This window comes from Silurus meridionalis, chromosome 5 (genome assembly GCF_014805685.1).
Source record: "Silurus meridionalis isolate SWU-2019-XX chromosome 5, ASM1480568v1, whole genome shotgun sequence".
In the NCBI taxonomy this organism is placed as follows: domain Eukaryota; kingdom Metazoa; phylum Chordata; class Actinopteri; order Siluriformes; family Siluridae; genus Silurus; species Silurus meridionalis.
In genome coordinates this window covers 21,921,784-21,935,456 of record NC_060888.1, presented here as the reverse complement: position 1 = coordinate 21,935,456, position 13,673 = coordinate 21,921,784, and the positions used below count along the sequence as shown (strand labels likewise).

Genomic DNA, 13,673 nt, shown 5'->3' with positions numbered 1-13,673 from the left:
ATGCAATATATTAAAACATAAATGGTCTTCTGAAAATACTGGTGACTATCACTTTTGTTTGGGATTTGTACATGGACAATTCAGGAATGGAAATCTAATAAATCCTATAGTACATGTTTAATATGTGTAATAGTTATTTGATTATATAGCAAGTGTTATTTGATTAATTGGTTGATGACATTCCTGAAGAATTTCCAAATTTTTTAAAAAACGTAATTAAATCCTGAAAAAAGCTCTGCGCAGCAGATAGACTGTTGGACGCTTCTGCGTACGTCTACCGCAATGTTGACGCTTCGAAGCTACTTTAGGCGCATGCGCAATGCGTTCGCTTTTTACCGGAAGCAGAATTTTGCAAAGTAGCTATTTTTTTTATTTATATCTTGCACACGTTTATTATATGATTTGCATGCGTTAGAACGGGTTAGTCCATGTACTGCCATAGTCTACGTCATACTTGTATGCGAATAGGGTTATTTACACTCTGTGAAAGTGGATGTGGGGGAACAGTGTGTTTTGGAGCTACAGCTAAATCTCACAGCAGAGTAGTTTCTCTTAGAAACAAGATGCCCAAGAAAGAGAAAACGGTAGGGTTTCACTGGCTGAGGTGTTTATTTACACGTGCATCCGACTACTTCAGTTTTTAATGGCATATAAATATATAACTAAATAATGTAGATCCGTAGTCGGATCACAGGGTGTGATCTGATTTCATAATTTGACATCAGACGGCTGATTCAGATGTTTGTTTGATTGATTGATTGATTGATTTTTGATTTCAATTCCATCATCAGATCAAAAACACTCAGGTGAAGAAGCAGGCAGAAGCACCGACCGGTCCGATTTCCAAGCTGAAAGACGGTGGATTTGCAATAGCGATACACGCCAAGCCTGGAGCAAAGCAAAACGCCGTGACAGGTTAGGGTTTCTAAAATCAGTTTTCAGTATGTGTTCATGCACATCATGTCTGCCATTCTGATCACTGAATCCCACTGTTTTGGGGTGTAGATGTGAGCTCGGAGGCAGTAGGGGTCGCTATTGCTGCACCTCCTACAGACGGCGAGGCCAACGCTGAGCTCGTGCGCTATCTGTGCAAAGTGCTGGAGCTGAAGAAGAGTGAAGTCATGCTGGACAAGGTACACCAACATCAGTGAAGTGGCAAATATGTGTGCATATCTGGTTTCTCTGATCTTTTTTTCCGCATTATTGTATTATTGCAGGGCAGTAAATCAAGAGAAAAAGTCATTAAAGTCACTGCATCAATTAGTGAAGAAGAGGTTCTGGAGAGACTGAAGCGAGAAGCTGCAGGCTGAAGACATTTCGTACGAAGAAAATCTTTACTATAAAATAAATCCCACTGACCACGTCAGGACAGATTTATTTCCTGAATATTTATAAAGTATTCAATATTTTGTCTCTTCATTATATGTTTTGATTCCTTTGTGGACACCTGACCAGTGGCAGGCCTTGCATTTCAAACCTAGGCCTTCAGTGGTGTTTTTCCCTAAATCAATCTATCCACCTCTTAATACCACCATTGTGATGCCACAGCTATATAAACCATCAATATTATACAGAAAGGCAGTATAACAGAGCGCTGCATCACAGACAGATGTCTTATGCAGTGTGAATGAATGCCATTACTAAAGCAAGAAACCCAAACAAGACAATTCAGCAAGTCTCCTTTCACTACAGCCACCTGCCTACATTATCTCTAGCAGAAGCGTGAATATTAATACTAGGTTTTTTTGTGCATTTTTTTGTGCATTATGGTTTTGCTAGCCGTACGGCAGATTCCTATGTCCCTGGAATCACGTAATATTACGGCTGAAATCGGATTGAATACAAACGGGTGCACTGCGCACCCTGAGAGAAACGTCATAAAATGAAGAGAATAAACTTTTGTGAATAATATTTCATGGACAAAAAAATATTTAAATGTATGTCAGTGATTCACATGAACATCACACTCGTATGTGGTTCCTTCCCAAACTGTAGCTACAGTGTTGGGAAACAAACAATTGTATACAAATCTTTTGTGAACAAAACCTCATGAAATGTAAAGGTAAAGGTTCATTACATGGTTTGCCAAGGTTTGAGTGGAAGAAGTCAAGTAACGCAAGGCCCTAACCTGAAAACACTGACTGCACACTATGCTTCCTCACCCAACATCAGTCTCTGATCTGTATTGCTTTTGTGGCTAAATGAACAAAAATTCCCTCATACATGCTAAAAAAATCTAATGGAAAGCCTCCTTAGAGGAGTGAAGGCTAATTTAACATGAGGGGAGCATCTGGAACAAGAGGCATCTATGGGTCAGGTGATGGTCAGGTGCTCAAAAACATTTTGTCATATAGTGTACATAATTGTGGTTTGTGGTTTCCACCACTAATCAAATGTAAGTTAAAAAAAAATAAAACATTCTAAGCTTCACAGACCCCACTGTGAACCACTGCCCTGAAGGATTTTTGGTCACTTTTAGGATGATATACTTTCTTTCGGCTTCTCCCATTAGGGGTCACCACAGCGGACCACCTGCATGTTTGATTTGGCACATGTTTTTATGCTGGATGCCCTTCCTAACGCAACCCTCCCCATTTATCCTTGGGACCGGCACTAAGGCTTGTGCAACCCTAATGGCTGGGGTTGGTTCCCTGACTGGGGATCGAACCCGGTCCGTAGCGGACCACCAGGGAACCCACTTTTAGGATGATATCAGTACTATATTTTAATACAAATGGACATATCATATAGTTCCATGCATCCTTATTATCGAAATATACCTTACAGTAGATAAGAAAGCAGGTGTATACATTTTTTGTCAATATATTACAGTATCTGCTTCTTGTTAAAGAATGGAGTTTAATGCTGGGTCTATTTGTGTTAAAATTATTAAGCCCAATTCCAATGCAGCTTCTTGTTTGTGAAGTGATTATGCTGGACAAATGAATGGTTTGATTAATCAAAGCGTTTCCATCTCATTTAAACCTCAGTGAAGTCTTTGCACTTCTGTCTGTGAGTAATGTATTTGTTAAGGATAGGCCTAATGAGTGTTACTATTAAACAGTTTTCATTAGGACCCACCACTTTATCACCTGGTTTAAAGGAAGCTTTTTTGCACTGATCCTACAGAGCATGTTAAAAAATTCTTTAACTGTTAGTTAAAGAGGCAAGTTACCTTGGTTAATGATTGATTTATGTTCCATTGCTGTGTTTTATATTTGAAGGTGCAGGCTGCAACCTGTTTTTCTTATGTATATATATTTAATAAAATCCAGGGGATTTTAGCTTCTTACCAATGGTTGCTAATTTATCATATTTTAAAACATTAACATAAATTTGAGAAATCATAATTATACCCTTATCATCTTGAAAAACTGATGACTGTTTTTGAGACGGTGATTGATGCAAAAGTGATTACAATCATTTATCAAAACGTATTTAAGTCACGGAAAATTAATCAGATCAGATCAATTGCAGTTCATCATATTGAATTCAATATGCAGTTTGTAGCTTTAATTTAAAATGGCTTTTTTCCCCACTTCAAAATCTATATGTTTTCTGAAATGCCAAAATGTTTGACAACAGCAGAAATGGAGGATGAAATTATTGTATATTCTTATTTTGTCAGTTATTTAGTGTTAAAGTCTACCAACTTGGTTATATGATTTTACAGCTTTAATGTGAATAAGTATATTACAAAGCTGTTTGGACTCGTACAAGAGTTGTGCATCAGTTGATGCAGCACTTTTAGAGCAAAACTGGTAGTTGGTAGAAACACTCAGAAACTTCCATCAGCAGTAATCAATCCTTCTTGCAAAGGGCCAGTGTAGCTGCAGGTTCTCATTCCAACCAAGCAGGAGGCACACTGATTACACTTGTCTAATCAATAAAAAATCTTTAAAAACTATTCTATGTGGGTTCTTTTTGGTTAAAATAAAAACCTGCAAATGCACACAAAATCCATCTAATTTCATTCAGTTTAAGAAGAGGAAATAATTTATAGGATTCAAATGAAGGTGTCAGAGAAAAGTCTTTCACATGTCTCATGTTTTATTTATGACTAGTAACAACAACTATGATGTAACATAAATTAATCCAAATATAAGTCTTTCTGATTGAATGTATGAGTCACACTTCATGTAAAGTGGAATAAATGTACTCCTGAATGGCACATTTGATTGCCAGGCACAGCTGTTAAAAGTTTAGATGCAAACCATCATTTGTACAGTGTCAAAAGCCATACTGTAGATGCTTTTATAAGACACAGAATAATGTATGGTAAGCAGCTTTAGTAATTAAGGAGCAGAAATTGTTGTTCCATCATGAAATGTTAGCGTAGGCGTTCTTTGTGCTAAGGTAAAACATCATGCAGCGATTTAAGTACTGTGGTCTATTAAAGTAACTATAGTTTTTTTTAAATGTGTCACATAATCATTTTTCCACTCTCTAACTGCTAAAAATAACACTTGTCATTTAAAAAAAACTAAATATTTAGCTGAAATTTTCAGTTAGATGTGGCAGCCCGATGGTGCAATTGTTCAAATAGATTTTTTTCTTCATTAAAAAATATTCTAGAAATGCCAGTAAAAATAAATAAATAAATAAATTATTTTTTTAAATTTCACATGTACATAAGTTTTCAGACCCTTTGCTCAGTACATGTTGAAGCACCTTTAACAATTAAAGCCTTGAGTCTTTTTGGGTATGACACAGCAAGCTTTGCACACCAGAATTGGGGGATCCTCTCAAATTGGGGCAAATTAGATGGTGACCTTGGTGGACAGCAACTTTCAGGTCTCTACAGAGATCTTTATTAGGGTTCAGTTTGGAGCTCTGGCTGGGCCACTCTAGGACATTTACAGACTTGTCCCTAAGCCATTCCTGTGTTGTCTTGTCTGTGTACTTAGGGTCGGTCTCATGTTGGAAGGTGAACCTTCGGCCCAGACTGTGGTCCTGATTGCTGTGGAACAGGTTTTTATTGAGGATATCTCTGAACTTTGCTCCATTCAGCTTTCCTTCAACTCTGATCAGTTCCTCAGTCCTTGCTGCAGATAGACACCCACACAGCAGGGACTGGGCAACTCATCAGGGTTGAGGGAAAGCTGAATTCCTGTTCAATCCTGGTTTCATCAGACCAGAGAATCTTGTTCCACACAATCTAAGAGTCCTTCCTTAAGGTCCCTGTTGACAAACTCCAAGGGGACTTCTGTGGGTTCTACACTGAGCAAGGGCTTGTTTCTGACAGAACTGACATGATATCTTTATTTAAAAAGAACACTACATTTGCAAAAACATAACCCACAATAAAAAAAACCCCTAAAAGGTCAAAGTCGGAGAAACTAACAAGCTAACACATTTTTATTATCAGAATGAAGATGATTATGATTGTAGACCCGAATCATTCCTTTAATCATTCTCTGTGATATTATACGATTTTTTAAATATACGAATCATAAACATTTCTACAACAATGCTAAAGTTACCTTGTTAGACTAAGACTTTCATATTGTAATGCTTTGTTTAATTGAAAATTCTGTATGAGCAACATGTAGTAATATTGTAAAGGTAACTATTAATATTGTAGACATTCTTTTAAGCATTTTAGGAAAGCTGTTTCTAGGCTGGTAGAAGCTGCTGAATACTTTCTGATCAACTGCTCTAGCATCAGATTTACATACTCTGGATTTACATATACAGAGACTATAAACAACTCAACAGTGCCCAAACAAATTAAATTAAAAGACCTCACCAGGAATGACTAACCTAGGAAATCCTTTTATAGTCTGTGTTGGTGTTTCTGGACTAAACACCAGTCCATTGCAGCGTATCATGCACATGCACACCCACACATTCAGACACTCATTCACAACTAGGGATGATTTCCAATGATATGTTTTGTGAGGTAGGAGGAAATGGGAGAAGCATTGTGGAGGAAAGATGTATAAAAAGTCCCACAGAAGCTACGAAATGAATCAGAGACCCTGCATCTGTGAGTCAACAATGCTATCAGACTGCATCAACATTCCACATCCTTCTTACCAACAAATAAAGTAATTGAATAGTTGATCATTAAAAATTCCTTACTCCCTCAGCATACTGAAAAGCATACTAAATAAACAGTGAAAAGCAAATAAACAGTGCAAGGCTTACTGATTTAATGTTTGCCTGTTTGCTCTTTAGAACTAATAAAATCCTGTCAGTGAATTAATTAAATATTAGGGTTAAGGTTGGCAACATTTTAGAGAACATTCTGGGAGTGATAAATCTCACTAATAAACAAAAAGCACCAATAAAATGTAATAAATTAAAATGCTGCAACCCACTGGTTTGATGGACCATTCAAAATTAAGGTATGTTTAAAATGCGGGTTGATAAATAAATCAGATTTCAACATTACCACAATGTTCCACAATAAATCTATTACTCACACAAGGTTATAAAAGTTATAATTAATACATATTTTACATTTAAAATAAATCACCAAAAACAAGGTCTACATATTGGTAACAATATAATGGAATTAATAATCACTAATGCAGATTGTGGGAGAGCGAATGGTTCAGGGGAAGGAAGGAAGGGAGGGAGGGAGGATGGGCAGACAGACAGTGAATGACATAGGAAGGTCCTCTTATCTTCTTATTGTTGTTGTTTTTGAGTAGCTGTGTATTGATAGTCTAGTTCTTTATTTGTCAGGACTTTTTTATAATTACATTTAACTATCTACTGAAATATTTATTGATTTTTAACCCAGCAGGCCAACAGTTAACAAGCTATTCATCCTTAGACTACCAGACTACCAGATCTCCTGTAGGTCTGTGTTTCTTGTTTGCTGTTAATAAAGTGGTGTTTTATCAAATCTTAGGAAGAAATAATGTAAGATTAAAAATGTAGTTTTTTCTAGTTAATAATTATACCACCTGCTAAAAAAAAACAAAAAAGCATTGATTTTTTTTGTTGTTGCAAGAATTACAATAAACATGAACCATGGAAAAAGAAATCCTAGTGACTTGACTGTGTAATGATGGGTGGTGACAGATGGGCTGGTTTGAGTATTTCAGAAACTGCTATGTTGTGATTTTCACAAAAAGTGTCTGTCAGATTTTACACAAAATGGTGCAAATACCAAAAACATTTGGTGAGTGGCAGTTCTGTGGACAGATGATGTCGATGACCAGGCCAGGCTAGATTAAACTGACAAGTAGTCAAGGAAAACTCAAATATCCAGCCTTTACAACCATGGTGAGCAGAAAGCATTTTAGAATACTTAATAAGTCACATGTTGAGGTTGTGCAGAATATTGGAAATAGAAGGCATTGTAATTTACAATCTTCAGTTGTTCCAGTTTTGATGTGTCTGTGTTTATATTAGCCTCAGATTACTGTTTTTTTGCAATTATGAATAAAACCTGATCTGGTCGTCTGTTGTTGAAATCTATTCACCTCAAGCTACAGTACAGTTGCACATACAGCGATTCGCAGTGACTAAGTGACTGGAGAGCACAAATTATTTGTCAGAGCTAATGACTTCAACAAATAAACTTTGACCATTGGTGACTGAATGTGGGTGTGTCCAGCGAATTGACAAAGCGAAGAAAAGCTTAACTTTAAGCAAACTTGGTGAAATGACTGCTAGTGGGAGTGAAGACAGTAGACTGTCTCTTGATTTGTTGTCAATATTGGAATGTTGGTTGCGCCACCCACTGAAAAAAGTTACTATGGTAACCACAAGTAAGAACGCCTACTGGCAACTTCATAGTACAGCAACAGGGACTTGCAGCGAAGAAAATTACAGGATATGTGAATATAGCATTAAGGTTCAGCAGGTCATGTGACTCAAACACATTCAGTATTGTGTAAAATTTTAGGCATCCTATTTTGTAAACATTTGATGACATTATTGGCAAGAAAAAAAATCTGGCAAGCATCTGTATTTGTCAGTGAAGAAAAGAAGCATGTTAAAATTTTAAAAATTTGATTATGAAAGCTACTGTATTTGAATGTAAAAACCTTGTAAAACTGTGCAAAGTGCACCTGAGGCTGCTTTGTTTAGCAAAGTGTCAGACTAATTATTTGCTTTGTTTAGTCTATTTTTCAATGCAACTTGTAAACTGGAACAAGAGAACTGAAAATTCTTCTTATTGAAACAGAACTTGATGAGAAAAAGAATGTTGTGCTGCTATTTTAGCCAGCGGTCTTAGTTGATACCAAAACAAAAGGGGCTAAATACCCATTATAATCTCCACCTCCATGGCCATCTGTTTTCTCTGCTGAGTCAGAGGCCTTTTATTTTGACTAGACATCTTGTTCCATCGCCACTGGTGCAATATGTATTCCAAGAGACAGGAGAGGAGACACACACCCACATAGAGGGAGCAGCTGGATGAGGGCATTAGATCCAGGGAGATCTGTGGCGGAATAGAAATCTGAATATTTGGCTGAAAATGGAGTATAATGAGAAATGAACTCTCCCACACAGTATAAGGTCTCTGTCCTTCAGCTGGTATTTGCATTTGAAGGGTCAGCTCCTGACCCTTTAAAGGCAAATACCAGCACACCTACACACACACACACACACAGACACACACACACACAGACACACACACACACACACATTTCATTTACATGGATCTTGGCAATAAATCTTTAAGTAGCGTGACATATTAATGCTTACTTTCTCCATTACTTTCTTTCTCTAGGTCTCACATGCCTATACATGTGCAGGAAATATTAAGCACCAGCTCTAAAGTGTTTTGGACGTTGCAGGCTACATTGCAGCTTTAAAGAGACTTGTGTCACATTGCCCAGAAGGCTCAGCGATCATTAAAAAGAGGGCTTTGAAGAATTTCTCTGATCTTTTAAATGGTATCGCTTCTTGTTCACTTCTTTTTTATCATGGGGGTTTTCTGAAAACTTCAGGAACACTTTTTTGGAGCCAGTAAAAAAGAATGCATTTTTGGAAGGGCAGTTTAAAAGGGAAAGAAAACATAAACATATAGAAATGAGTAAGGCCTACATAGGCCAACACATCACCAACATGCAGTCAGACATAGGAATGGCAACAGCTCAACTGCTTCAGCAGTGATGCAATGTAAATTTTCAACAAACCCCATATTACTGAGCATGATCTGCCTGCCAGGATGAAGAATTGGGCAAATGTTGAAAAAGGCTGTGGGTGACATTAGAGGCATTTGCCCTGTATTCGTCTCCAGTCTGTACTAGAATAAGCATCACCTCTACTGTGGTTAGAACACAGAACTTGTTTCCACAAAGATACAAGTCAAGCCTTTTATACATATTACAGTCCTGCTTGGGGAAAGAATCATTGATTTTCTGGACATTTCTATGTGTTGCTTGACCTTTAAATCTTTTTAATATTTAGTATCATTCCAATTTCTACTCAAACAATATGATCATGAGAAGAGTAAACTTTATTTTATTGCAGTATGTAATAAACTACAATTTCTAACAGGACAGCAGGCCTAATAGCTGAAAGTAAATTGGATGGCCAGTGATTAAAACCATCTGCCTGTTAGAGGCAAAATTATAACCTGAAATAGGTCCCCCTATCTGTAATTTTGTTCAATTTCACACATGACGTCAATGTTGCACATGCAGCTTTGAAATTAATCTGAAATATTTATCAATTGTTTAATGCCTAGATTTTTGCTTGCTGTAAAAACAGGTGTTCATATTCCAGTGTTTTATTATAAGGCCCAAAGGAGCTTTGTCAGCTTAGATTTTATTGACAAGGTTACCAGGATGTAATTAGATGTTAAACAGAATAAATCGGATAGGTACTCTGTTTAACCTCTTCATTAAGCCTAGAAGTCCTGTGATATTGCCTCCTGATCAATAATGAAATTAAAAAAATTGATCTTTCTTTTTTGCACAGAGCAAAATTGCAACTTACGGCCAATGACGGATAACAATGATACTGAATGCATCACAGTTTAAATGAAAACATCTGTTTATTTTTGAATATTCTAAGGTAGAGGCTGCATGAAATCTTGATACCTTTTTCTGCAAGCCTGAATGATGCAGTAATATTTGTCAGATATTACACTTCTTTGAGCAATTCTCTTGGGTTATTGCAAGACTGAGAATGTAACTTTTGATTACACCAGTTTATTAATGAAATACATGTTTCAATATAAACACAGGCATTTTTTAATATAAACACAAAGTTAGATTAGCTTAGATTTTTAGTAAGTGTTTTAAATTAATTGGTAGTCTGCAAGGTTCATGGGAGTGAGTATGAATTTAAGGTGGGCAAAGCAAGACGCCTGCATGCTCAGTGGTTTTCGCTCGGCTGCAAACATAAGCGGATCCCAAGGGAACAAAAATGGAACTGAATCATGCCCGAGAAAAAACGAACGTGGCAGGGGAACAAATGTACTATTTAAGATGTTAAACCCCTTAACTCAAAACTCTTTGCAGATCTATATATAGCAAGAGGCAGTTCACTGCAATCTCTTTGAGGCCACTCTGTTGCTCAGGCTTTAGGTGGATGTGTCAGTGGCAGATTCTACTTAATGCTACTTTACAGGTGGATTTACTTGAGGATGCTGTCAGAACATGTTATTATATATATTACTCATAGCAGTGTGTGAGGACATATTTACCAATTTCATAAAAGAGCTGTCTTACCTTTTGGTTTCATTGTTAACAGACTAGATTTGTCAGAATGCTCTGGTTTCTGAATTGGATTAGAAATTACCTTTAACACTGGGGTTGGCAGCATAAAAAAGGGAAGATGTAGTTCACAGGCTATTGACCCAGGTTAAAGGACAATTACTGAAGGAATGATTCTTCTAGAAGTCTGCCTAAGGGACTGTGACTACACACAGTAAAAGGAACATTGGTATATGTCAATATTAACATTACAGAAGAAATTGCCATTTTTTGGTCTTCAGTGTATAAAGTCAATGCAGTCCAAAATATATAAATCATTTCCTTTATGTTGGTGTAACACAATGAAAAATAAAATAGGCTCTGTGAAAAGATACGTTTTGCACAGAGAGCTGTTGTGTCAACATGAATACAGATTTTGCTCATATTTAAAAAAGCATCAATTCCAGAGTATTAGTAGAACAGAGAGACTGGGAAGCATGTTCACTCAGAGTCTGTTGACATCTTAGTATATAAACATGTCTAGACTTTGATAAGCTTTGCTCATATATGAATAGGAATGTATTTAAGAGAGGAAAGAGACTTTAATAGGCCGATATCTTTACCCAGTTGTGACGTCACACAGAGGAAATGATTTTGAAGCTGAGTTTATTAAGATATTTGTATGCCTGCAGATGATTTCTGCCCAGCAGCAATTACTGTTTCAGACTTTAATAAAGTACCTATCAGTGTAAGCATGCCCACAGTGGTTACTTTATCAAAATCCTTGTTTTATTAAAAGGTGTGATGATTAAACATGTGTTTTGATTACATGACTCATGATTGAAAATCCTGTCTAATTTCCAGATTGCAGTAACTGACTTTGACAGCTAAGCAAATACAGAACATTCCCTTACCATAAACACGCATGTATGTTCTTGATACTACATTGTATTATCAACTCTATAAAAGATATCATGTCTGGGTGTCTGGAGCAATTAATCAGAATTGAGATCATGATCTAGAATTTATTAGGAAATAGACAGTTTGATTTTACCACTATTTTAAAATGGGATTATTGCTAAATAAAGACAAAATTGCATTTTAGCACTATTACCCTGTAATAATTCATGCTTGAAAAAAAAGTCACTAAAAGCATTGCATTTATGTCATGCATGTTATGTACTATGTACTATAATTCAAATGCTCACATAATAAGCTCTCTTATGCTTTGGCTGCATTACTGTGTATGTATGTGTTCCCCTATCAGTAGACAGGACAAGTTATATTTTACTGTTTTGGTAAGGTTAAAAGTCTTGATGCAAAGCTGAAAAATTCAATTAGGAATTTTCTGACTCATTGAGCACAAGTGGACTTATTGTTTCAGAAGCTGTTACGGGATGATGCTATGAACTGATCCGCAAAATGACATGCAAGCACAAAGTGATTAAAGGCTAAATGTTGATGAAAGACAACCCAGTCTCCACAGCCACGAACATAAACTGCAGTTTCTGTCCTCTCGCCCTCTCACTACACCCTCTACAATCTCAATATTCATTATGATAGATTATACACCCCCATCCTCACTCAAAATCATCACCAGGTAACAAACTGTGACATGGTCGCAAACAATTTGTCTCTCAGTGTGCTCAAATCTATCTACATTCATGCACAACTATTACAAAACTTACTGACGAATCTGCCCTTGAAAAGTTGAGGGGAGGGGTGGTCGGGGAGCTGGTGTGGGTATGGGGTGCACAAACCAATCTGGAGGTATCATTAACGCATTCGATGACAGCTCATTGCGCAAAGAGCACTCTCGCTTACGTACGAAGGAGAAATAAGCGCGCAAGGCGGGGCGACTCCCCTGAATCCGAGGCGCGCAATAAAAAGCCCGCTGCGATCCTGAGCGCGGTGTTTGGAGAGTCGCGCGCGCCTTCGTGCACAAAAAGCCCGTTTCGATCAGCACCATGGAGAGCTCGAGTATCGCCGCGCGCGCTCTGCTGCTCCTGCTCGTATTAATGCTGCGGAGTTGTGCGCGAGGAGACAACGAGGACACCGAAGTGGACTTGGATACAAGAGCCATCCGAGACTTCTATCCGAAAGACCCCAATCTGACCAGCGAAAAACAGCTGGTGAGCTACAATCATCTGAAAAAGTTCTATTTTGATCCATCGCATATATTAAACTTCTTATTGCAATGCTTTACATTAATTTTCACCAAACATGTGCTTGTTTACTAGCTTGGCGCTTTGCATGATGTTCTGGAAAAGCTTCAGATGAAAAGAATTCCTCCTTGGGAGAAGAAATTTGGGCAGGTTCCTATGGTAATGGGATTTTTTTTAAATACATGCAACCTATTATACTTATTAATTCATCCACGTGTGAGATTTAAGCAGGTGTTTTTTTAATGCAGGTATGGCCTCTGCCTCATATCGTTGCTCTCCTGCACATTTTGACTGTTTATATATAAGACTTAATTGATGATTGTTTTATCTTTTTAGTGCGACGTGGGAGAGCAGTGCGCAATCCGTAAAGGCTCCAGAATTGGAAAAATGTGCGACTGCCCACGAGGAGCCTTCTGCAACTTTTTCCTTCTGAAATGTCTGTGAGGAGGAAGGCAACTTCTTGTAGCGGCTCAAATTGATGTATTCAATTTATTTGTATAGATATTTTTTTAAGTGCAAGAACACGCTGAAGAGATGTGTGTGTGAGTCTACAGTCCTGTTCATCTGTTCATGCACTGCACGCCTATAATAATGTCATGAATATGTAACATGTCTGTTATGTGTATTAAAGTGCAACGTACATTTTTTTGTAAAGTTGTTTGTGTACCTGTTACTTCTAAAATGTTATATGAGGGTAAACATTGTAATTATCAATTGATTTATAAGCATCCAAAAGTGCCTATAACAATCCTCGACACATGGTTGGAACAGTAAGAGGGAATAGAAAAGAAGCAATAGAAACCCAGACAATAGAAGCTTAAAAGAAATTCCTTAAAACTTTCTTTTTAATGTAACTTATCTGAAGAAGACGCACTAAAAGACGCTCAGCATTGAATTA

At 37.2% G+C, this 13,673-nt stretch overlaps 2 protein-coding genes across 2 annotated transcripts; both read left to right on the top strand.

Annotated features, from left to right (window-relative positions):
- The first annotated feature begins 362 nt into the window (after positions 1-362).
- On the top strand, positions 363-1,419 carry c5h15orf40 (chromosome 5 C15orf40 homolog). Its single transcript, XM_046849459.1, has 4 exons — positions 363-584; positions 792-915; positions 1,006-1,133; positions 1,218-1,419. Exons 1-4 carry the CDS (start codon positions 429-431, stop codon positions 1,308-1,310), a joined length of 501 nt encoding a protein of 166 aa, XP_046705415.1. The 5' UTR covers positions 363-428; the 3' UTR covers positions 1,311-1,419.
- Positions 1,420-12,452: 11,033 nt separating this feature from the next.
- cart2 (cocaine- and amphetamine-regulated transcript 2) lies at positions 12,453-13,429 on the top strand. The gene is made up of 3 exons (XM_046849826.1): positions 12,453-12,742; positions 12,851-12,934; positions 13,112-13,429. Exons 1-3 carry the CDS (start codon positions 12,578-12,580, stop codon positions 13,217-13,219), a joined length of 357 nt encoding a protein of 118 aa, XP_046705782.1. The 5' UTR covers positions 12,453-12,577; the 3' UTR covers positions 13,220-13,429.
- Positions 13,430-13,673: the final 244 nt, after the last annotated feature.

Excerpts from the sequence above, each read along its gene's own strand:
- c5h15orf40 (XM_046849459.1), top strand. The coding sequence starts at position 429 with ATGTACTGCCATAGTCTACGTCATACTTGTATGCGAATAGGGTTATTT. Across the intron at positions 916-1,005 it reads AAAGCAAAACGCCGTGACAG|ATGTGAGCTCGGAGGCAGTA; the intron begins GTTAGGGTTTCT and ends TTTGGGGTGTAG. Across the intron at positions 1,134-1,217 it reads GTGAAGTCATGCTGGACAAG|GGCAGTAAATCAAGAGAAAA; the intron begins GTACACCAACAT and ends GTATTATTGCAG.
- cart2 (XM_046849826.1), top strand. The coding sequence starts at position 12,578 with ATGGAGAGCTCGAGTATCGCCGCGCGCGCTCTGCTGCTCCTGCTCGTA. Across the intron at positions 12,743-12,850 it reads TGACCAGCGAAAAACAGCTG|CTTGGCGCTTTGCATGATGT; the intron begins GTGAGCTACAAT and ends CTTGTTTACTAG. Across the intron at positions 12,935-13,111 it reads AATTTGGGCAGGTTCCTATG|TGCGACGTGGGAGAGCAGTG; the intron begins GTAATGGGATTT and ends TTATCTTTTTAG.